Raw genomic sequence first — 23,961 nt, 5'->3', positions numbered from 1 at the left:
GGCGGCGCGCGCGCGCGCCCGCCGGGGTTACCGCGGCTGCGCCCCGCCCGCTCGCCGCTGCTGCCGCCGCCGCCGCCGCCGCCGCCATGGACAGCGACGAGGAGACGCTGGAGGAGACCGTGGAAGGTACCTGCCCCGGCGCGGCCAGGGGGGAACCGCCGGCAGCGGCGGGCGCGGGGGGAGGCGGCCCCGCGGGCGCCGGGCGGTGCCGGGGCTAAAGTGGGGGGGGCGCGGGCCGGTGGCGGCCCGAGAGGGGCGCCCGGGGCGGGTGGCAGCGCATGACATCAGCGGGCTTATGCAACGGCCGCGCTGCCGCCGCCGCGCACGTGGCGGTGTGTGACCGGCCGGGGGGGGGGGGGGGGTGGAGAGGGCAGCGCCGTGTCGCGGGGCCGGGCGGGCGGCTGGGTGAGTCCGGTCCCGGCCCCGTGCTGTCGGCGTACCCCGGCCACCGCCCGCAGCTGGGCGCTCCGTCCGCTGCGGCGCCGGCCCCTGAACCTGCTGCTGACGTTTGCTCTGCTCGTAACGTTAAAAAAAAAAAAAAATTAAAAAAAAAAAAATCGTGCTTTGCCGTTGCTGCTGTGCCCCCCGTGCAGGCGGTGGCACTCGGCCGGTGCCTTTGCTCGGCGCGCCCTTGTACTTGGGGCGGCCGCCGCCTCTCCCCCGGGTCGGTGCTGCCCGGTACCGGCCCCTGCGCTGCCGTGCAGGCTGCAGGGCGCGCACCCGCGGCAGCCGCGTCCTTTAGCGCGGTGGCAGGGCTTGCGAGGGAGGAATCCTTCCTCCCGGAGCTCAGCTAGCTCCGTCAGCGCCGACTGGTGTAGCCGGCATACCTGTCCCCGGTAAATACTCTGGGAGCCGGGGGGGTGGGGGGGGCTGCCGCTGTCGGAGGCCGCAGTTACCTTCGTGCAAGTGGAAAAGGGGCAAGAAAAGGGCAGCTGGAAGGGGTAACCGTGTCCATGGGCAGCAGAGCTGGAGCCGAGCCGCCTGTGTTGGAGCGGGCAGGCCCATCTCATGGGCAACATACACCCCGTTTTGCGCTAGCCTCTCGTGAGCGGAGAACTAACCCTTTTTAAGAGTTTTAAACCCGAGGCACGCGCCTCTGGGAGGCTTTACCGATGGGAGACCTTGGCATGCAGTGATGCAACTCAGCAACACGCCATCATCCCGTGAGGCGGCCGGGTTGGCCTCGTGCGGCTCTCGAACAAAGCGTGCTGGCTGGGCGGGAGAGCGCCTGCTCCCCGAAGGTCCCTCGCAGGGCAACAGTCCTGGCCCGAAAGAGCAATCCTGGATTTTCAGCTGTCGGGATTAAGCACACAAAGTAAGGAGCTGATTGTGAGGAGATGCCGGTAATTCCGCATCGTTCGATGGTGGGCTGTTTGTATCTTGTGGCAGGAGGATTAGGCCTCAAAGCACGTTTCTCCGAAGAAGACATTGAGCACGGCAGCTTAGTCTTAAGAACAGATGCGAGTTAAGCAGCTGCTGCTAGGATCTGGATATATTGCTTAGGTATGTGGTAACAGAGCCAAAGAGGAGCTTTGTGGTGTAAAACATGCTTGTGAGGGGCGTGAGATTCTTCAAACCAAAGGTGCTTCCTAACAGATGGGTCTCTTCCCCTCCCTCTCCTCCCCACTCCCCAAATCTCTGAATTACAGTTGTGTCTTGGGCAGAGAGTCGTAGTCTTGATCCTCGTATCACAGGTAAAGCGTTCTGCCATATCGTGGATCTGCTTACTGTTTCTGTGGGCTAAGGAAATGACTTTTTAAAGCATATGTTCTTCAGCAGTGTGTATGAAACTATGTGTTTTTCTGAGTGACACAGAAGCGGGGTGCTGTTTGGGGGAGAGTAGGCTGGCTGGGTGGTTTTGCACTTACCCGAAGGAAGTTAGAAATATGACAGAAATGATCACTTTTTTTTTTTTTTGTAAGGGGGGTGTTGGTTTATTGTTGTTATTCCTAAAACATCCATCTGGCATCTTTGTAGCCAGAATCTTTTATTGATGATGCACACTGTATGTCTTCTGTTAAGTAATACTAATACAGACAGTAAAGGGCTTTTATCTTTGGTTTGTGTACATCAGTGTTTTTGGTAAGTGGCCCCATCATGCTGCATTGTGAACTAGCCCCCTGTTTTTCTTGAAAAGTCCATGGCCTGAGCTTAAGAGGAGATCTTGAGAGACCCTTAAAGAAGTAACAAAAGTGAGGTTTTTGCAATAATTTAAAAATATGTTTAGACATTTTGGCTTTGTTTTCGCAAATGGAGGAGAGAGGCAAGAAAGGGAAGTGGAACACTCTGCTTTGCTCACATGAAAATAATGAGGATTTTTTCCACTGACTTCATCTGAAACAAAATTAGAGCCTAAGGCTTCAGCCATATAGGAAAAGTTGCATCTTTGTAATTAAACTTGAAATTGCTTTTTTTCCCCTATTGACTAAGAGAGACTGAATGTCTCTTGTTTTGTTGGGGTGAGGGAATTTTTTTTTTCATGAGGGGAAAATCTCTAGCATATTAGAAGAACTGGATTCTTTGTACTGCAGCTGAGATTAAGACTCTGTATAGAGGCCATCAGATGAAAGCTGACCATTTAAATCTCTGGGATAGTCTGTATCCTACCGTGTAAAAGTCCTGACATGCGTGCTGTGTATAAGCATGGCAGCTTTTGTGTCGGGCTTTGCATTCCAGCAAAATCTTGACAAAACTGAATAGTCACAGAGAACAAAGTTGCAAGTTTGTTGGTTTGGGTTTTTTTAGTAGTATAATATATCAATACTGTCAGTATATCTTCTTTAATCCAACTGTTTTATAAAAGTTTTGCTCCTACAGTGAGGGAAAAACTGGAAGTCTATTGTTTAGGGTTTGTTAACTTGTACCAGTATAACCTTCCCATATTGATAAAACTGAAGCCTTTAATTAAACCCCTAAATGTTGACATAGTTGTTTTTGTGTTCTAAAAGGGGTGTCTGCAATCAGAAATTTCACTGACCTTTTAGTTAAATTGACATAAGTGCTAAGACTTTTCCCTTCTACAAAAAGGGAATGGATGGGAGGGAAAAAAGCCTTTCTTCTGTTTGAAGAGCAGCATGCTGCCCTTTTTGTTTTAAAGGGTTCCTCTTCAAAGTTATTAAAAGCCTTTAGGGATGTAACCTTTTTTCCCCCCCTACTTTTGCTCTTTTTACTCTGTTACTTCTCTCAGCTTGGACAGTAAGCAGTGTCTGATTGGTTTTATTAACTTTTTAAACTTTTAACTGTTTTCAGTCTATCTTGGATTGGAAACTTGGTTTGAGAGCTCAGTGATGTTTTGTGAGGTGGCTGAACTGGAAGCGTGGTAGGTTGCTACCCCCAAGAGGGGCAGGTCGGCTCCCAGCCACCCAGCTCTGCGGTGGCAATGGGGTGCGGGGTCAGCCTCCTGAACCAGCAACAAAATGACAAAGGGAGGAATTTTCTGCCGGGTTAGTGACTTGCACTACTTGCAGAGGGTGCTAGGCAGGTGCCAGAGCAGGTGCGAGAGAAACTTTGGGGAGTATGTGTGGGAAGGAGAGAATTTGGACTCTTGGATGAGTTCAGCTATCTCATATTTTCACCTGTAAACCTTCTTTCTGGGTGTATTTCCCTACTTTAATGTAACAAGTGCAGGGGATGGGTAATAAATCTGCACAGCCTTACTTGGTTATTTTAAGGAACATTTGCTTAGCTCTTTTTTTCCCTTCCTCTATCTTTTCATCTTTTTTTTCTTTCCTTTTAAATGAAATTTTACTTTGAGATAGACAAAAGTGTGGATATATATCCTGACAGAGTATCCTGTGCTGTATAGCATTCTTCTGTCAATCAATCTGGTATTAAAAGGCTGTGGTGGGTTATGCACCTCATAGGAGAGGGCTTCTTAACCAGATGCTGCCCCACATCCTTACTATGCCCTGCCTGTGGTGTCCCTGGGGGGCTGTGGAGCATCCCAAGGAACCAGTAGTTTAAAACAGTGATGTAAGAAGAACAACGTGGACATGCATGTGCCCTGTGGGTACCCTTGTCCCCGCAGAACCCTGTGGACCTGTTGCCATCAGGACACGAATAAATGGACTTCTGAAGCCACATGGGTGGTTGGCTTTTTCCACCCCTGTCTTCATAGCTTGCTTTCTCTCTGAGTGTAGGACTCAAGGTTTGGTTACACTGAAGTGCCTCTTGTTGCCTGCATCAGCCTGGGCTGTGATGGCTCCCTGTCACCTTGGAGTTGTTTCTGCCTTTCCATGTATGTGTTGAAGCTTTTAAGTTTGGGTGCAAATTTGTTCAGGGAAGAGATTGACCCAAAGCCTGTAGAAGTGGATGCATGAGCTGTCTCTCATCTCTAATAGACTTTGTATGCCTCGCCAAGAGACGCAGGGGATCAGAGATCAGTTTTTATTTAGCAATGTGAAAGAATGTGAATATATGCTAGCTTTTATTTAGGCGTCCATTTTCATGCAAAATTTATAGCTGATAAAATGTCATGATGGGAGCTTGTTACACTCGTGCCTGGTGTATGCTGTGCGGAAAGCAGCCCTGCTGAGCTTCAGCATCTTCATTCTGCAGTCAGAGCAATGTTCTGCTAACACAGTGCTAAGGACTCCCAAGTTCACACAGGTAAACTAGACAATAACAGTTGTTTAAAACACTCTTCTTCCATTTTGTTTTGGCTTTGAAAAGGCAGATGGAGATGCAGTAGGAGCCTTATTAAGCTTTAACTTAATCAGAGTTGGCCAGCTGCATTCTGTAAAATACAGACAGGGATCCAAGTGTGTCATCCCTCTGCTTTCCCCATGGGCAACAGCTGTAATGGGGAAAGCTGATATGGCTAGGAAAGGGAACGGGATTGGGGCATGTAATGTGAACACATCAGAAAGGCACTGGAGATTTAAAATATTTAAAATATGAAATAGCAAATTGACTGACATGTTGCAAGGGCATAGTATTATAGATATTATATGCTTTTATTTCTTTAAATCCCTGTGGATACAGCTACAAGGTGGCACACCCACATTGTTGTAAGACATGTATTTATAAAAAGAAAAAACCAAACATTTTCTTACTCAGTAGATTGAAGTCTAAATCTATTCTGTTCTCATCAGGAAATACCTATTTTAGATAAAGAATTATTACATTTTTGAAGACGTATATTAACACAAGTTAGAATAGTATGAACCTTGTTTCTTTTAGAAACATATCTTTTTGCTTATTCTTCTCTCTCTGTTTCTTTTATCCTAACCCTTTTTGTTTTTGAGGTGAAGTGTGTTACACAAGTACAGACTTCAGTTGTACTGAATCTCTGATCACTGTTCCTAACAGAAATGTTTTGATGCGGATTATTGTTTTGTACTAGGGAGCTACTGCATTTCAAGCATCTACATAATCAGAACAGGTTTGCAGTTTTATATAATGTTTAATGTGTTCTTTTGCTCTCTGTCTGGTTTTTATTTCAGGACATCTAGATGATGATGGGTTGCCACATGGATTCTGTACAGTCACGTATTCATCAACAGACAGATTTGAGGGAAACTTTGTGCATGGAGAAAAGAATGGCCGTGGCAAGTTCTTCTTTTTTGATGGAAGGTAGACACTGACTCTTCGATTTTTTTTTTTTTATTTATTTATTTTTTCCCTCCTATATTCTGCCTTCTGCTTGCAGTGATACAAAACTAATCTATATTGATTGTATGCTGCTGAGTTTCTGGGTAAGCTTTCTCATTAAACACTGTAGCTAGAAAGTTTTCTCTACTGCTGCTGTAGCCATGGGGTTGGGGGCTTTGTATGTAATGTGATGCCTGAAGTTGTTTCCTGGTGGGAGAATGCAGCGGCCTGAGCTCTTACAGTGCTGTAAAGTTACAAACTAATTAGAGACCGTAAGAACTGGGAGGTGGTCAGAGCTATTGGAAGCCATGCTGACATTGACTTGGACCGCAAAGTTGAAGTCTGTAACTGTAGGTAGAATTCTTTGTTTGTCTTATAGCCCTTTACAGAGACTGCAGCTGGACTGGGAGCTCCCTGTGCCAGACCTCACGCACAGACATAGGACCTTGACGGAGAGGCTTACCCTCTGCTTGGTCTTGGAAATAGTTTAGTGGTTAAAGGACTGAGTTAAATAAAGGTTTGTTCCCAACTCTACCTAATCCTCTTCAAGTGGCTTGTGGCCGGATTTATTTCAGATTAACATCCGCTCTCTTCACTGGGAATTGTGACAGTGAAGTTGGGCTAGTCATTGCCCATGCATGTGTTTTCTTCTCAGGTCTTCATTATGAACACCTTGTACATCTTCCCCCAACTGCAGCATTTCTCTCTGCAGTTGCTCAGAACTTCCTCCAAAGGAGCAGCAGATGTATAAAATGACAGGATTCTTCACGGTTTTGCAGCTGTCGGTGGCACTATGAATAGCAGCTGTTAAACTGACAGTCGTGCCGGGTCTACTCTCCTCCTGCTCAGCGAACTTCTGAGCAGGAGCGGAGGTATTGTGCTGTCTCAGTGAGTCAGCTCCTTGTCTGTACTTGCCTTTGCAGTTGCTTCATACTAGGGATTGTGGGGTTTTTTCATGAGGAAGATAATATATTTATTCAGTTATGCAGAAACTGATCAGGCCTCTGAGCTTGGATGAAGAAAAATCCCCACTGTTGTTGGTAATGGGCTTATTAAATCTTTTATGAGTAACTGAAAATCAGTACTGCCCAGCAGCTGACCTCTCTAAAATAGCCTTTTTTTTTAAGTTGGCAGACAGCATCTCTATGGACACATGTACATAACGCTTCTGTGCTTGTTGATGATCTCAGCAGAGCAGTTGCTGATTGTACAGTCAGAGAAACTGACCCACTATTTTGTTTTGTAGGGCTGCTCCTCCAAGTAATCCAAGGTACAGGCAGTGCTCTGTGGGAAAACTCAGGCTGCTGCTGAGCCTTTTCTGTACTGCTTCAGTGTTGCCAACTCTTTTTTTTTTTTAATGTTCATAACCCTTAAAAAAATGGAATAGTTGGCTACTGTATGACTTCAGGAACTAGCAGAATGTAAATATATAAAAACAATCTGTAATGTGGTTTTGGAAAACAGTATATTTTTACAAACTGCCCTAAGCTTATTTTAAATTAGCTAGAGCAGCCTTAACTGAGCAGTGACTAGTTACTAAAGATGTTGCAATTTACCTAGCTACGTTCAGCTAGCAAGAATAAGTTGCTCTCTGAAAGTGGATGGTTCACGTGTTGTGATGTGTTGCAGGAAGAATGACCTGGCATAAAACAGGACGTGCTGTTTCCATTAACTGTGCCATGGGCAAGGTTGAATGCTTACGAAGAAGAGAAATGAATCCCCAAAATTTCTCAAAGCACCTCTCCCCTTGTGGTATTGGGTGCTTCAGTGCAGTAAGTTAGCTGGTTTCAGCATTCCTGGATCTGTTTCCCTCACAGGCTGCTGGTAAAGACTGACAGCTGAACCACTGTAGGTCTGTTGTTCAGGAGTAGTTGGGTCCTGTCAGACATGACTGGCAGCATTGTAAGCGTTCTCATTTTTTGAGTGCTGGGAAATAGGATGGGCTGCCTGGCTGCCTTGTTTGTCTGCTGAAAACTTTTCCCTTTACTGGAATAGCAGTCCCCTTCCTGTTGATTATTTAAGGGAGTGGAAACCTGGAATGAAATACCAGTTGTTTTTTCCTCCCCCTTCAAAAATGCAACAAAACCCAACATATTCTTTCAGAGAGAGAAGTTTCACCTCTGGCATACTCCCTGTTTTGGATTGTGTACTCGAGCTTTCATTGGTGCTAAGGCTTGCTGGAGTGCACTTTACAAAAACACTTTGCGCAATAACTGGGAGCATGAGAGCCGTGTTTGGCACAGAGCTGCAGCTGCCGTTCTCCCTTAACTGGAAACCCTTGTAAACTGACATCTCCCAGAGCACAGTAGAAACTGTATTATTTTTTAAGAAAAAGTTTTCAGTGTTCCCGTATAGAGGGAAAGAGGGGAGATCAGGGAGTGAGGGATGAATGGATCAGGGTCTATCGATGTAACTTATTACCTGGAAGACTATTGCACTAAGTATTTCCCCCCAGTTCTTATCACTGATTTATTTTTTAGGTAGTGGCTATCCTAGATCCCCTCCAGGCCTGGTGGATAATGGAAAGACAGTACATCTGATAAATCTTGATTTTAGGAAGACTTTACATTATCACAAATATGATAATCTGAGAAGCAAACTGGAGAAATATAGGCTAGCTCAGGGTTTGTATTAACAAGATTTTGTTTATGCAAGACACAGAAGCTATTTATTCTTCCCTGTGCTGGTCAGGTCTTAGTTGCAAGTATTGTGTCTGGCTGCAGACACTGTACTTTGAGAGCCTAAAAAGAGAGAAGGGGGGAACAGGGTGGAAATAACTCAAACTGTGGAAAGTATAACAGTTTTGGAGAACCTGACTTTATAGGCAAGGTTGAAAGACACGGAATTCTTTCTTTAGGTATCTTTTTTTTTATTTCCTTAGACGGTATGAGACTAGAAAGAGATGGATCTTTTGGACATTGTTTGGAGCTTAATCCAATGAAAGAAAATGTAGAGATTCAAGCTACAGTAAAAGAAAAGATATTTTTTCCAGTGCTGAAGCACTGTTGTAATTTAGCAACTTGTTAACTTACAACTAATATCATTAAAGGTAACAAGAAGGGGTTTTGGTCTGTTTGATTACATAAACCGGGGGTGGCTGCTTCTTTTAAAGAGTAATCCTACATGTGGACTCTGTGTGTGTTGTCAGCTACAATGAAATTCAAATGTGGTGATCTATGATAAACTAGAGGAGAAAGTGGTGTCATTTATAGTCAAGTAAGTGCACAGATTTCTGGTTGTTTCCTCATCTGCTTTGCTCCTTCCCTCTGCTGTGGTGCCGTCGCTGTCTGTGCAGCTCTGTAGCAACCTGGATCAACGAATTAATCCAACTGAAAAGTAAAACAGCTTTCTTGCCCCTTCCTGCTCTGCATCTGGTTTGCATCGAGGCTTTTGTAGTGTATTTTCCCATGGATACCTCAGCCCGTTTGCCAAAGTTTCGTAAAAACAGAGATTGAAGCTCTAGAAACCAGAAAGTTAATTCTGAGAAAACATTCCTTCTGCAGCTCTTGAAAATCTGTGTTGTAAAGTTTTGTAAAACATGTAGAGTCATGTGCTCCCAGATGCTGTTTGGGCTTACACCTTAGATGTCTGCCTCAGAAAAAGAATTATGCAGTGAAGTGTACTGCAGCTGGCTGTTAGCTAAATATGCTGGGGTAAAAGCCAAACAGTTTGTATTGCCTTATGCTAGTTCTAACCTGAGAAAGAAATAACTGAGTAGATCCTCTTTTACAGTTATGCTTTCATTTTTTGTAGCTTCTCTCAACAGCCTTTTTTAAAGAAAGGGAGCAAAGCAGATTGCAAGATATTATTGTGTCCCTTCTAAAGGGTTTGCAAGACAAAACCGAAGTGAAATGTCTCTTTGTTCAGGTGCAGCACTAGTTCTGTTTGACAGGCTGTGTTCCAGTTTAATAGAAATACGTGAAAAATGACAGTGCCTTTAGCAAATCCGGTACAGATTGCTGCTAAGTGTATCGCTAGGGAGCTAACACCGGACTGGTAGCAGGTTGCAGTTTGTGCCCTGTTGGCAGCCCACCTGTGTGGCAGTTCAATTTCATCTCACCGGAGAGATGTCAGTAAAGATCCAAACGTAGGAGGTAGAAAATCCTAATGTAAGTGTAGCCTGCTTGAGCACTAATTTCTTCTTTGACCACGAGTGTCCATTCACTGCTGTAGTTTGCTACCCCAGCCTATAAAAAAAGGCCAGCAATGCCATTTAGATAAATGATGCTGTGTCCATGCAGCGCACCCTGGTGAAAGGACAGCGTAAGTTGTTTTCTGTCTTGGGAGGTCTGTAGAAACAAGTTTCTGTGTTTCATCTTGGCTTTCTGGAGAAGTCAGGTTTACCTTCCCGCTCCCCTTCCCCCCTGTCCCCCTCAAATTTGGCTGAAACTAGCCAACACATGGTAGTTTCAGACATGGGGGGGGATAGCGATGCCTGTCAGGGGACGGAGGAGGGAGCCCCAGCAGCAGCTGCTGAGCCTTTCAGCATACCTTTCGGTCTGCCCGTGCATCGCTCAGCCCTGCAACAGCCTGGGCTCTCGGAGAGAGGCCACCGAGAAAACAAAGAAAAGCTGTCATTGTTGCAGTGGTGGTGTGCGTTTCGGGGAGGGTGGTAAGGTACCCAGCAATAGCAAACCGGGTGTCAGCAGTTACCTTCTCCTTGGACCTGACTTTCTTGAAGGTCTCCCCTCAGCCTCTCTGCACCAGTAATATGTAGAAGAGCGAGCAGAGGAGCAGAGTTGTGCTGTGCCTCGTGTCGAGGCTTTGGGTTCGCCTCTTGGAGAGGTGAACAGTCTTCCACTGCTGTTTTCTTTCTCTCTTTCCCAGCACCCTGGAAGGGTACTATGTTGATGATGCCCTTCAAGGCCAGGGAATCTACACTTACGAGGATGGAGTTGTCCTTCATGGCACATATGTGGATGGAGAGCTGAATGGACCAGCCCAGGAGTATGACAGTGATGGGCGGCTGATATTCAAAGGGCAGTATAAAGACAACATTCGACATGGAGTTTGTTGGATTTATTACCCGGTAAGCCTGACCACCTGCTCTCTTCATTGCAGTATAGTACCATTATGTATTTTCTCCCCAACTGAAATATCCACCATGACCCAGCTATCCAAAAGTCAACACACAAAAATCTGGGTGGAAGATTGCACATTCTGATTTTGGATAATCCAGCATACAGTTAAACCATTTCAGTGCTGAGTGTTTGCCCAGTAGACAGGATTCAGTAAGGCTGTGAGACGCCCCCTCTATTTTGATCTTCCAGGGAACCCAGCCCCTTGGAAGTGCATTTATGCATACCCTCTTGGGAAGGCTGGGCTGGTGATTTTGCCACTTTGCAGTGCTGACTGCAGGTGAGGAGCATGGGAGCCGTGCAAGCTATTGCAACCTGCTGCCCTTATTAACTGGGAGGGGAGACTTTGTCCATTTCTGCAGGGTATGTTGTGAATTCTGGCTTTGCCCAAAAAATGGAATGTAACTGTGGGAGAGCTGTGCCTCTGACTGGAGTGTGAACAAGTGCTTTGCTCATGAAGCAAGCCAGAATTTTATCTTTCTGATTCTTGGTAAACACTCAGATACTCCTCTGAAAAACTCTGGAGAAATCTTTGATGTGCTTTTATAACCATACTAGCTAGGGCAATAGTGGTTGTACTGGTTTTTAGGGTTTTTTTAATGTAAACTTTTAAGATTTTAATTCCTGTTCAGTCTTACACAGCACTCCAATGTTGAACCTTTCAATCTTTACCTTGTGTTGAGGAGGGGGAGACATCTGCATGTAATTAAGCTGCTGGTCAAAACCCGATCTATTTCTGTGCTGCATATTGCACATACTTTAGTTGCATTTCAAATGCTCACTGTTGGCTGTTCATTTTATTTACTGGTTTTCACTGTTGCCATTAAGTGTGTGTTAGAATCAACAAATGCTTGGTGTATGCTGCCAAACAGGTAGCAGTTTTTCAGTACTAGTGTATAAAATACACACAGCTGACCCTTCAGGTCATGTGCTTGCTGTTTCATCTTCCAGCTGTCGAAGTGCTGCTGTACCTTCTGGAAATGTGGGTATTTAGAGGTTGTTTATCATCTTGCCAGACTAAAGGAGGCAAGGTGTTTCAAAAAAACCTTTGTTACGGAAGCAGTTGTTTATGCATGGTTCTGTGCATGATGCTATGTGCACACAATTTTACCCAAACTTAGGTTCACTGTCCCTTACTACCGTATGTTTAAAGCTCTTTCATCCTTGGAGTTGAAGAAAATGGTGCCACCCTGAAATAGTCTGTTCACAGCAATCTTTATCTAAATGAGTCTGTTTCCACATCACACCTGCTGCTTTTGCTCCAGGGCATTATTTGCAGATGTTTCCTTGTCCTTTTTGAAATAAACACCCGTTAGACCTGTGCTAATCTATGCGTCTGGTTCTGCAATTCTGTAAATAGACCTAACTGGAGTTGCAGACAAATCACAGATGGCAAAGCCCAAGGCTAAAATATGTAAACCTTAGAGAGGAAAAGTGTTGCTGATGATGGCTTTCAGCAAACAGTTGTTCTCGAGTACCACCTGACACTGTGGGGGGATGCTGGGACAGAGAAACTCCAGTTGTCTAGCAAATCTTTTTTTTTTCAATAGGCTCAAGTCTTTTGATGTACCATGAATTAGCAGTGAGCAAGGCAGCATTTTAATTTTTTTCTTCCTCCAGCACAGAAAACTCGGACGAAGTTTGTGTGTGGCTTTGGGCCTTGGTTCACAGACTGTTCACGTAAAAATTTTGCCAATTGAAACTCAGTATTTGTGTCACATGGAAGGGAAAGACCTTGGGTTTTGCCTGTTTCTTTTATCAGTTTTATCCTGATTGGAATGACTTCGTCCAGCTTCTTCATGTGTCTGTTTCTCACTAATTTTCATGATCTCACATCTGAACTTACTGTTGCTTAGATTGCTTCTTTAAAAAGTTGGGGAAAATCTTTTTCATTTACTGAAGATAGTAAAGTATAACTAAATGCTCTGCCTTTTCTTTCTTGTCTGCACTTTCAGGATGGAGGCAGCCTTGTGGGAGAAGTGAATGAAGAAGGGGAGATGACTGGAGAGAAAATAGCCTATGTGTACCCTGATGGAAAGACTGCATATTCTGGAAGGTTCATAGATGGAGAAATGATAGAAGCAAAACTGGCAACTCTGACATCTGTAGAGGATGGGAAACCTCAGTTTGAAGTAGTGCCAGGCAGTAAGTTCAGCTAACACAGAAATTTGTATTCTTCCTACCAGCTCTTTGCTGCAAGCAGCTTGGTTTCTATAATGTTCCCCATTAGAGACTCCAGAGGCTGGCTGTGATAATAAGTCTGTTAGTGAGAAGCCCTTTTTCTAAATTGTAAAGTTGGACAGAAAGGCATGTGGAGCAATTCCTTTGCTCTGGGAACAAATGGGAAGTGACCCAGGCGGTGGTGCTGCTGAACCGTGTTTCATAACCCTCTCTTGCACGCTCCTGGGTGCAGTCCTGCTGGTCACACACACCATTGCCGTATGTGCCAGAATGGAAACCTGCTTAACCATGTTAATGCTGGCACAGTTACAGGTTTTGTTTTGTTAGTAAAATAACTAGAAGTGGAGAGGGAGGCCGTGGTTTGGTTGTAGCTGTCAGTTGGGTTTGTGCAAGCGAATGTTAGCACCGTGAGTATTCTGGCATCTGCATTACAGGGCTGAAAGGACACAGGGATTGGAATTAGTGAACTAGATTCAGTAGTTGTGTAACAGTCTGATTCACCAGCACCCTTCAGTCTGTCTAGTCCTGCTGACAGAAGGTGGCTATGAGATGGTTGGGGTCAGAGTGGTACCTTCAGCCTATGTAGCCAGTGCTCCTTCTCCAGGGCTGTGGTGCCTTGGGCCTGTAGTTCTGGAGCAGTTTTGTTGCTCTGAGGTGTATGTGGTGTTTTGGAGGTGAGTGGGTTAAAGCTGCGGGCAGGGCCATGAGTAATAAACAGTGACTATGCTAACACATTTACTGTTTTGCCAGCAAAGATTGTCTCACTCCATATGAAATAAGAACATAAAACTCAGTGAAAAGGCATTGGGAAGCAAATGCATGTGACTTTTTACTTTTAAAATCTCTCAGTTGTGATAGCAAATCAAAATGTAACGTAAAAGATAACTTCTGACAGGGTACAGTTGTGCTTTGTAAATAGGATTGAATTACACTCTGGAGGAAGCTGCCTTCAGCCAGAACAGATCTTGGAGACCAGGGACAATGGTCTTTTATCAAACTTCGTAATACTGTGTTTTGGGGGTTTTTTCCTATCTTATTTCCACCTGCATTTTAACCTATCTCCTAGATAGTCCTCTGGCAGTTGATTGGAGAGGGATGTAAGGATATAATTAGGAGCTGTACCACTGAGTTGCTTATTAGTGGCAGGAAATAAATGACTGTAGCAAGTGTACTTTGTGATTACTGAACATTATCTTCAGGCTGAAGTATCTTCAGGATTTGGAGTAGAAAACATTTCATACATGCAATAGTCCCAAGATTTTTCTATAATTAATGTGTTACTGAATATATCCTTTTAGACTTTGCTTTACTTTTAAGTAGAGACTCTGGGAGGGTGAGTTTTGAAAGACTATCCAGTCCTCCTTTAAAAGCTGATAGTTTGAAAAACATACATATCACCTTCTTGTGATGATACTGCTACTCTAGTATGTTGAGGGGAAAAAATAATCAAGAAACAGTATCTCACTGAAAAACTTCTACCGGTGCAGTTCTATTAATACCTTTTTTTTTTTTGGAAGCATAACATTTATTTCTTGCAGTCATTAAAATTTAATTTTTGAATGTCTTGATTAAGTTACAGGTCACATGCTTTCAGTACTGCCAATTAGTTTATTTCCTTTGCTGATTTCTGGTTTGGTTTTTTTTTAGGCCCAGCATACAGTTTTGACAAATCTACTTCATCCTGCATTTCCACAAATGCACTTCTTCCTGATCCTTATGAGTCAGAGAGGTAGGCTTTTTTTCTTCTCCCCTCTTTCAATATTGTCCATATTTCGTTGCTGTTACATATTTAGGGCCTAATTTTGCAAACCTTTTCTCATTTAAATTTTTTTTTAAAAAGACCATAAGGGTCTGTGAAATTACTGCACATCGGTCAGCATTTGACTTGATTGAATTTCTTTCTGATTCACATGATAAAAATTACACTCTAGTGGATAGAACACAGCGATACTTTTTAGGAGATTAAACTAGGATAATTTATCAGCATTTCAAAAACATGTTCAGTCAAGTCCTGGACTCCACTAACAGTGCACATCTACAACATTCTGAGCAGAAAAGTATGCTGTTCTCTGTTTTCTAGATGTGTAACTAGCTTCAGATTGCTGTGCACTGCATTTGATGTGTTTCACTTGATGGCTTGCGTTGTACAAAGTTTTCTCCCCCCCCCCCCCCCCCCCCCCCCCGCAATGTAACAAAGTGTCAAGAGTAAATCATCAAGCCGGAGGGAAGTGAGATGCTGTTTGTGACAACCATGTAAAGTCAAAACCCGTTCCTCAGCAATTGTCTCATCAGATGCAGCCAGTGATACCCCTTCCATGGAAATTCCACAATTACACTTTTCACATAGACTTTTAGGAGGCCTTGCTCTGTAGATACCTCCATTGTAGTCCTTTTCTCATACTCTGAAGAATCTAAGTGATTAGTAAAATGCTGGCATTAATTTGCATCAAGTGCTTGAAGATCTAGGACTTCACCTTGAAAACTCTTGCTCATCTGTGTACGTACACACCAGCGACCTCAGCTTAGTGGGGACCTCTGGGACTCTGATGTGTTATTGAGGGTGTTCCTGAGCTGAAGCCATCATTGAGGTGTAATAGTAGATTGACAATTTTAAAGAAAATAGATTTTAAACTAATAGATAAAGTCAGCCCTTACTTCCCACCAAACCTTCATTTTGCCAAAGTAGAGAGAACATAGGGAGGAGAGGAAGGAGAAGGAGTTGCATTTGGAGGTTTTGAATTATTACTATTAGTTTTATTATTATATTGAAGTATTAGTCTTTATGCCAGTAGTGTTGTGATAACACTTCTTGAAAATGAGAACTGTAGCCAATCATTAATTCCATGCTCTTTTCCTCTTGTAGGGTGTATGTTGATGTCTCTCTCATTTCCAGTGCTGGAGAAGGGTTATTTTCAAAAATAGCAGCAGAAGCCAGTACAGTTATGTCCTTTTACAACGGAGTGCGAATTACACACCAGGAGGTAAAGGAGAGAAAAAAGTCAGTCTGAATTTTCATTGCTCCTTCTGAAATCTTCTTCTAGTAGGATTTTACACCCACCCCCTTCCCACCCTTAAGATTTAATATGATGGAGTTTAATTGAAAAAAAAAAAATGCATGTTCACCTATGTATATATAGAAAAAGTGGTGGTGGGTTGTTTTTTTTTTTTAATGACTTATAGGAAAAGCTTAAGTTGCATATATTTGAATGTTTGCTTTCAAACTGCTGGCAAAGTTGATCCCTCCACGCACACACTGGATTTTTGCCTTGCAAACTAGGTAGACAGCAGAGACTGGGCCCTCAATGGAAATACAATATCCCTGGATGACGAAACAGTCATAGACGTGCCAGAGCCCTACAACCACGCTGCCAAGTACTGTGCCTCTCTGGGGCATAAGGCCAACCATTCTTTCACTCCTAACTGCATCTACGACCCGTAAGTAGAGTCCTGTGTTTCGGCGTGGAAGCTGCAGCCCAGCAGCCTGGGCTCACGGGGTATTTTGGGGCAGCTGGGTGAGGAGCGGCCGGCGGGGCTGGGAGTAAGGGGTCCAAGCACTGAAGGAGTTCCTGCTCACCTGGGTCAAGTTGGAAGCTGGCCAGTCTTGGGGTGCTTGATGATGCTTGGGACTTACACCATGGAGTGTCTCGAAGTTTGCAACTCTGTTAATTTTGTCATGAACTTTAGGAACTGCCTCTTGATTCTAAAATGTGTAAGCACAGCTCTCTAAATCCGAGCTTGGCTAGGACTACGCTGTATTTGCTGAACTGCAGATGCTTGATCAGCACCATCAAATGTGCTGGGATTTCTGAAACTCAGAAAATAAGCATCTTGCTGCTCTGCAGTTGCAGAGCACTAGGAGACTTTTGATGTATGCATATGCTCAAAGGTATAAATATTTTCATACAAGTGTAAAAATGAACAGACCTGTGGAGATATATATGTAGAAAATAGGGTTTTTTTATCAAATAAGCCTTTACTGTGGGACGCTGGGAGAAGATGTACAGAAGTATGTTGTGATTGTTTGGTAAGTAACCTGTGCTGAGGAAATGAAGATGAGCAGTTTTCCGTGCTCTCCTGTCTCTCATAATCTGTACTGTTTTCTTGTCGTGCAGATGCTTACCTCTGCAAGCCCAAGGCATGTGGCAGTGATTAACTTTGTTTTATTTATGACAAACAAGCAATGTTGCAGGACTGTTGAAAAACTTCAAATAATAGAGCTACACAAAGTTGCTTTAATATATCATTATTCTTGCCCTTATTACTTAAGTCTTTATAAAGTTAACTCAAAGCAATCTACTCATCTGATATCAGATTATTACTCTGAGCTGTGAGTGACTTCTGAAACTATAAAAGGGGCTAACAGAGTCTGTGAATTGACAGCTAAGCCTAGCAGAGGTGTTTTGTTCTTTGTCTAGGTTTGTTCATCCTCGGTTTGGGCCTATCAAGTGTATCCGAACCATCAGGGCTGTGGAGAAGGATGAAGAATTAACAGTGGCTTATGGATACGATCACAACCCCGTTGGGCAAAACGGGCCAGAAGCACCGGAGTGGTACCAGCTGGAACTGAAAGCTTTCCAGGCTGCCCAGCAAAAGTGAAATGGGAGCTCCTTCTCCATTCAGCAAACTGAAACAGAAACTTGGATCTATGCACTACCTTTATACTGAAAACTGGACAACCAGGGATTGTTCATGCTGTTGCATCATAACTTTGCATTCTGTGTTAAGAGATAAGTTTCTTGCATACTAACTAGGTTTGACTGTGTTACTCATAGCAGATTTAAAATTAGCTAGCGTTGCACCAGTCTTATCTGGAGAAATTATTTAATATTCTATACGAGATGTGATATTCTTTGGTAGCTTCTGCTTTTGCACCATATGCAAAGATGCCAAAAGACTAGACAGAAAACTAAAATGGGTATATCGTTCACTTTTAGTCGGCAGACTTAGTGTTGCTCTCTATCTGCCTAGGCATTATTGTGCAACTGCCTTTTGCATATATGCCACTTGTGATGATAACAGTAATATTTTGATATTCTCTAATAGTAGCATAATTTTGCCTTTTTAAACCTTTGATCTGAATCTTGCAATAGAGCAGTTTATTTATTAGCGTATAGGAGGCTGGGTTTTAACTCCCCTTTCCTCTTGTCTGAACGTTGTTCTTTCTATAAATCCTCTTTTGCAGGAGAAAATCCTTTCTAACTAGTGGAAAGGCTTGTGTGTGTATGTGAGAGTGCTGTGTGTTGGTCTCTGTGGCTCTCTAAATAGTATAGCAACATGTCCAAACCTAATATTTATCTAGCCTTTACGGCTGGCTTATTTTATTTAATTTATGATTATGACACGCAAATGAAGCTGTTCTTTGCATGAAGATTTTCTGAAAGGAGAAAATGGATTTGCTTTTTGAAGGACTTTCAGAAGTACATGTTCTGGAAGGCAAGCACATTACTTGCATTAGTGTCCATGAGTTGGCTTGTGTATTTCACCTGTTAAAGCGGCCAGTTCTCAAGGCAAAAATTCTAGCAATGAGATGCTTGCATCTCACGTGAATTCTCTTAAAGGAGGTGTATGTATTTGAGGGCAGGCTGTAGTACTTGGTTAAGGAGAGCTGTATCTTTTGTGTGTGTTCAGTTGACAAAGAATATAGCCTTGTAGCTGTCTTTTAGTAGTACTGGTTTAAGACACAGTAAATTAATATAGTATGAGAAATCAAAATAAGATTAAAAAAAAAAGATATGAAAAGATTGTTTTTGAAAGACAAACAATGAATGTAAAAACATCACCCACTGCTCATATTTAGAAACAGCAGTCAATCCATAGCTTTGTTGCAGCCAACAGTGGGGGCCTGTGAATATTCTTCTGCAGGGCTGTGTTCTGGGGTTTTTCAGGGGTAGGGAAATTGTTGTGCATTTTTTCAGATACTGTACTGGTCTTGCCTAATGCTGTGCAAGAGAGAAATACTGTGTCATCTCGGTCTGGATATTGGAGCCCTTCTGGGACTCTGATGCTCTCTTTTGGGTTTAGCAGCTTAGGAAAAACTCAAATGCATTTGCAACACTTTCTTTAAATGTTTGTAGTTTTAAAAAGTTTGTATATATGTAACATAAATGATTTGGAAATCAGACCTACCTTTCTATTGCAACACATTTTAGTTGGTTGCTTGAACGGTTGGAGGTGTCTGGCTGTCTGGGGAGCTGGACATGGAGAATGTGTTGGGTTGGTACCTGCAAGTGGAAGGATGAGGTTGCTGTTTTGTGCAGTCTGAGAATCCTTGCTCTGGTACCTGTACAAAGTTAGGAATTACTAATAAGGACCTCTCTAACTTGGGGCTCTGTTTAGTCCCTGTGACTGATCACAAACCTTTTCCAGCACCTCACCATTTAAGCTTGCACAAAAGCTATTCTGTGCATGTGCTGGGGCAGGGGGGGCGAGTAGGCTCAGGGCTTTTTGACACTTCCAGCAGTGATCTGAATGTGAGCTTTGACACCACCCATCTCCTCATGCTGGAGACTCAGGCCACGGCTCCACTTCTCATCCAAGGCAGGTGGCTGGCAGAGGTGACAGCTCAGGGACTCAGCTGAGCATGCAGAGACAGAACTGAGCCTCGCAGGTGAGGGGGCGTTGTCGAAGGCCAGTTGGCAGCACAGCTTCAGCAAATGAACCTCAAAAAGATACGCATGTCTTGATCTTTCCCTACCTGCCCACAGGTCATTATTTTAGATCGTTGCTGTTTCAGCTGTTTGCAGAAAAGCGTGCCTCTCTGGTAGGAAGCTGTTGTGTGCATCTTGTGGATTATCCCACCAGGACCATGAAGTCTGCAAAGTTGAGGCTTGTGTTTAAGTGCAGGGAAGAGGAGAGGGAAGATACCGTGACTGAACACTGCTGTGAAGGGATGATAACTCCTTCCACAGTCTTGATAACCTGCTTCGGACTGCTGGCCTCTTTGTGCCCACTAGAGAATCATGCTTAAAATGTTCTGATCTCTAGAGCTTCTCTGGCTTCATTCCTGATCAGTCCCTGATTCCTCTGCTATCTCCTCTTCGTGTGGAGTTGTTTGTGTTTTAATAGATTTGTCAGTCTTCATATTGCCTGATTTTTGAGATAAATACAAGATAGGTGCTCTTTGCACATCAGGTTTGAAGGTTGCATCCTAAAATAGGGAAATTCTAGAGAAAAAGGCACTTGAGGTATCCTCTGTGTGTTCTCAAAAGCCGTTTTTGGTGACAGTCAAACAGATTCTCTTGCTCTTGCGTACGCTTGTAGCCTGGTAGTATGCTACTGCTGTGGCTATTGTCTTTGTTAGCTCTACTGTCCTTTTTCTCTCTGCTCTGTTAAAATCTAATGGTCCTCCTATAGATCCCTTCTTCAGTGACCAACCTTCTATAAAAGTTGTGATTATAAAGCTGCTTTGGCTTGATTCAGGACCAAGCCTCTTAATTCTTCTTTGGTTTTTTTTTCTTTGTAGTCTGTTAGAGTGGCGATGGTTGGGATGGTTTTTACCACCAGATAGCGAAAGGGCTCAGGGCTCAGTGTGTCCTTCAGAGGTTTTTGAGAGGTGTGCGTTGGCAACCACAGGTTCAAACACAGGTTAGTTACAGAACTCCAAATAATGCCTTAACTTGGTCAACGTATTGCAGCTCAGCTTCTGGGACTCACTAGATAGCAAGACCAGCTTAGCAGAACTATTTAGCAGTAGTAACACGAGATCCACACCAAAACCTGGTTTTAATTTGGAGCAGAGGGAGCAGTGATTTTGCAAAGCAATCCATTTGAGTCTGTTGAATGTAGCTGACTCTTGGTGAATATGCAATAAGTAAAGAAGCTCCACTTCTCTGAGTGTGGCCAAAGACCTGTCCTGTCGGCGCAGAAACTGGAAGGAGAGCCGATGCCTGTCAGCTGAGCCTGGGTGAGCAGCTGGCTCTCAGTACCTGTTGTGACTAAAGAATGGTGTAAGAGAACCTGGAATTGCTGCTTTTTTCAGGCACGGATCAGTTCCCAATGTCTGCCTTTGGTCTGCAGTGCTGCACGTGGCTCCTGTGTGATGGGAGGGTTGTTACCTGAGCTCTTTATGAGAAGGAGTCTACATCAGCCTGTATTAGAGGCTGCTGATCATCTCTCATAAAAAAAAAAAAAAAAATCTTAAATGGATCTTCTGCTGCAGCAGCACTGTTTTGTCACCAAGAATACAGAGCTTAGTTTTCTGGAGAAGTGGTTATCTTGGAGACAAGAGAGCATGAGAAGTTACAACTGAGAGCTACCTGCTGCTGGGTCACTCCTCTGGATAAGAGGGAGAAGGGCTTAGGCATGGGGGGGGGTGTCTCAAGTTGAGTCTTGTGCTATAATATTACTTTTTGGGATCTACTACAATACCTGATTTTTCCGTCACAAATCTGAAAAGGCTTTTTTTCCCTTTTTTTTGGTAGTAATTAAAAAACCCCTTCGCCTACATAAATACATGTAAGTCTTAACTGTTGAAAAAGTCTAAGGAAATATGTGGATAGGGCTTCTCAGCGATCTGAGTGAGAGCTGTGACAACCTTTTGACTTTTTCCACAGTTGCAACAATACCCACTAGGATGGCCCATGCTTTTGCCCAGGTGCAGCTCCTGGGCGACTCATGCAGGTTTCGAGACCTTGGGGAGGAATGTTGCTCAGCCTGGCGAGGCAGCGTGTTTCGGGAGCAACCAGGTAGCCTTCTCCTTAGCTCAGCCTTTTTCAGATGCGGAGCTTTCAGCGTTGCTCACAGTTTGACAGTGGCTGCGGTTTCTTTCCCGGGGCTGTTGCAGCACGTTGCTGGCATGGAAGCGAGAGCACCATCAGGGATTTCTCACCCTCTGCCAGGCACTGGAGGAGCAGAGTAGCCAATGTATCCCGTGTGGTATGAGAAACTGAGAAGTGGTGGAAATCGCCACTTTTCTGTTTCCTTCCCAGTTGGCTGCCCTCGTCCTTCAGTCGAAACTGGTGCTCACCACTTTGGTCACGCCAGGAACTGTACAGTGTCGCTTCTGTCCCAGAGACCTCTGTGATTTCTATCCTTTCACTTGATTTGATAGTCTTTTTGGAAAATGCTGCCGTTGCGATGAGGTAACAAGTTGTACAGAGCCGGTTATCTGCTGCTTTGGTTTCCTCTGGCACAGCGGAATTGCTGGAGCTGTGGGTGCCTGAGGAATTCACCTCCAAGCACTTAAAAAAACCCAATTGCTTTGAAAACAGCATTGCTGAAGTGTCTCCTTATATGCTGGGGTGCTGCATTAGACGCCTATTCCTCACTTACGCCACGCTGTTGCATGCTGAGAACATTTGGGCGAGGAGCGCAGGCGTGGGAGCAGCTTTACCCGTGGGTGTAAGTGGGCTTCGTGCTCACCTGCGCCCCGGGGACAACTTGTTCCTTTTGCTTTGTGTACTGGAAACACGAGAACTATATTTTTGGACAAAGCATTTCTAAGCAGTCTTATAAGGGATTTTTTTTAAATAAATAAAAAAAGGTGCAAGATTGAGTGCATGTTTACTTGCCCCAGATCAAAGGTTTTGAACACTAAGGTCACTATCTGTTGAATGGACCCTCCTCTTGGCGCTCTTCTGTCTTCAGGCAATTGAAGCTCCTGCCCTTTCTCTACCAGTTTTACTGTAACTACTGTTATTTCTTTTCCAGGAGAAATATATATACAAAAATTCTAAGCAATTAAATGTTCAAGCCATAAAATCATGAGTGTGGGAAGACCCTCTTCACAAGTTTTAACATATTTGTATGTAAAATGATGTTTGTATGAAATATTTTCATGGTAGAATGAATATTTAAAAAAAAAAAGTTCCAGTAAGATCTAAACCAAATTTAAAAGGACGTCTTTTTGTAAGGTGCAAGTGTAATTGATTACCAATAAGTAGATTTTTTTTTTTTTTAAGGGGAGATGCAACAAATGATCTTTACAATTACAAATGGTCGTTTCTGCTATTTGGGAAAGTATTTATGCAGCATTACACACAGCTGTCATAAATAATTGCAATAGCAAGGCCAGTCACATCTTCAGGACATACCTCTCAGCTTGTCCCTCTGTGATACTGTACAAATGGACCCATCCCTCCTTTCTGCAGATTTCCTCCTAGAAAACTTTTCCTACTGTAACTGTACTGAGTTTAACTCTTGAGCTAAGATCCAGGCTAAAATTGTGTATTACTTAACAGTTTCTGCTGGGCCTTCTGCTATTTTAATACTCTTCAGCCCATAATTACTGGGTGTCTGTTCCGAAGAACTAAGTGCTAAAGAATAATCCTTGGGGTAAGCTTATACGTGTGTTAACAGTTAACCCCGGAGTATTTAACTTGTATACAGTACTTGATAGGTGTTTTATGACATTTGTACTCGAACTATGAGCCTTACTGAACATCTGTAGGTTTATTCATGACTTTTAAAAAATGGATAACTCTAAGAAAGATGTTTACATGAATGATGATTGCCCTTCCTTTGATGTTATGAATGAGGTTTTTATAGTGTGTTTGGGTGTATGTGCAAGGAAGTAAGAAAAATGTTTCTGGGGAAAAATAGACTTGACAAACATTTGTAATAAGTGAATTTTAAAGATTGCTTTAATTGCGCTATGAAGGCAATGCAGATATTAAAATATTCCACAGAACCGTCGTCTCTCCTTGTTATTTGTGTGTCGTGGTTCTGGGCATCCTCTGCTCTCTCCCCCTTGCGGTTGCTTTGCAGCCAGGGCTGTGGCTGCTGCCCGGGAGCAGGATTTGGCACACAGTTCTAGTGCTTCTAGGCCACATCGTATTAACAGTGAATGAACAGCAGAACACTCCTGACACCGCTGCCTTGGTTTTTTTCAGGCACCTCTGCTGCTTTTGTCACTCACTTTTCTTCGCAATGAACATGACGCGGGCTTCAGTTGTGTCATGGCATGGAAAAACATACTGCCCGTGTGTGCCAGAGTGTCTTTAACCGTTGTATTATCTCCTGCAAGGACGGAGAAGGGACTTGCTTGGCCTTGGCGTTGCCTAAAGCTGGCAGGATGGTGTTCGCTGTCCGTTTGCGTTATCTCCAGGTCGAGCCGTCTGGAGGCTGACGCTGGGGTTGTGGATGCTGCTCTCTTGCTGGTGTTACAGCCCTT

At 43.8% G+C, this 23,961-nt stretch overlaps 1 protein-coding gene across 3 annotated transcripts; it reads left to right on the top strand.

Moving 5' to 3' along the window:
- The first annotated feature begins 9 nt into the window (after window positions 1-9).
- On the top strand, window positions 10-23,478 carry SETD7 (SET domain containing 7, histone lysine methyltransferase). 3 transcript variants are annotated; one of them, XM_074867345.1, is made up of 9 exons: window positions 58-126; window positions 1,650-1,694; window positions 5,445-5,574; window positions 10,420-10,621; window positions 12,626-12,815; window positions 14,499-14,580; window positions 15,715-15,832; window positions 16,129-16,286; window positions 17,245-17,351. In XM_074867345.1, exons 1-9 carry the CDS (start codon window positions 87-89, stop codon window positions 17,264-17,266), a joined length of 987 nt encoding a protein of 328 aa, XP_074723446.1. In that variant the 5' UTR covers window positions 58-86; the 3' UTR covers window positions 17,267-17,351. The 3 variants fall into 3 exon arrangements, with proteins under 3 accessions (XP_074723443.1, XP_074723446.1, XP_074723442.1); XM_074867341.1 differs by having other exon boundaries at window positions 62-126; window positions 17,267-23,478; XM_074867342.1 differs by lacking the exon at window positions 1,650-1,694 and having other exon boundaries at window positions 10-126; window positions 17,267-23,478.
- Window positions 23,479-23,961: the final 483 nt, after the last annotated feature.

The sequence above is a fragment of the Strix uralensis genome, chromosome 4 (assembly GCF_047716275.1).
Source record: "Strix uralensis isolate ZFMK-TIS-50842 chromosome 4, bStrUra1, whole genome shotgun sequence".
NCBI lineage: Eukaryota > Metazoa > Chordata > Aves > Strigiformes > Strigidae > Strix > Strix uralensis.
The sequence above is the reverse complement of the archived record's forward strand: the minus strand, read 5'-3'. Positions and strand labels throughout refer to the sequence as shown.

Excerpts from the sequence above, each read along its gene's own strand:
- SETD7 (XM_074867341.1), top strand. The coding sequence starts at position 87 with ATGGACAGCGACGAGGAGACGCTGGAGGAGACCGTGGAAG. Across the intron at positions 127-1,649 it reads GCTGGAGGAGACCGTGGAAG|TTGTGTCTTGGGCAGAGAGT; the intron begins GTACCTGCCCCG and ends TCTGAATTACAG. Across the intron at positions 5,575-10,419 it reads TTCTTCTTTTTTGATGGAAG|CACCCTGGAAGGGTACTATG; the intron begins GTAGACACTGAC and ends TCTCTTTCCCAG.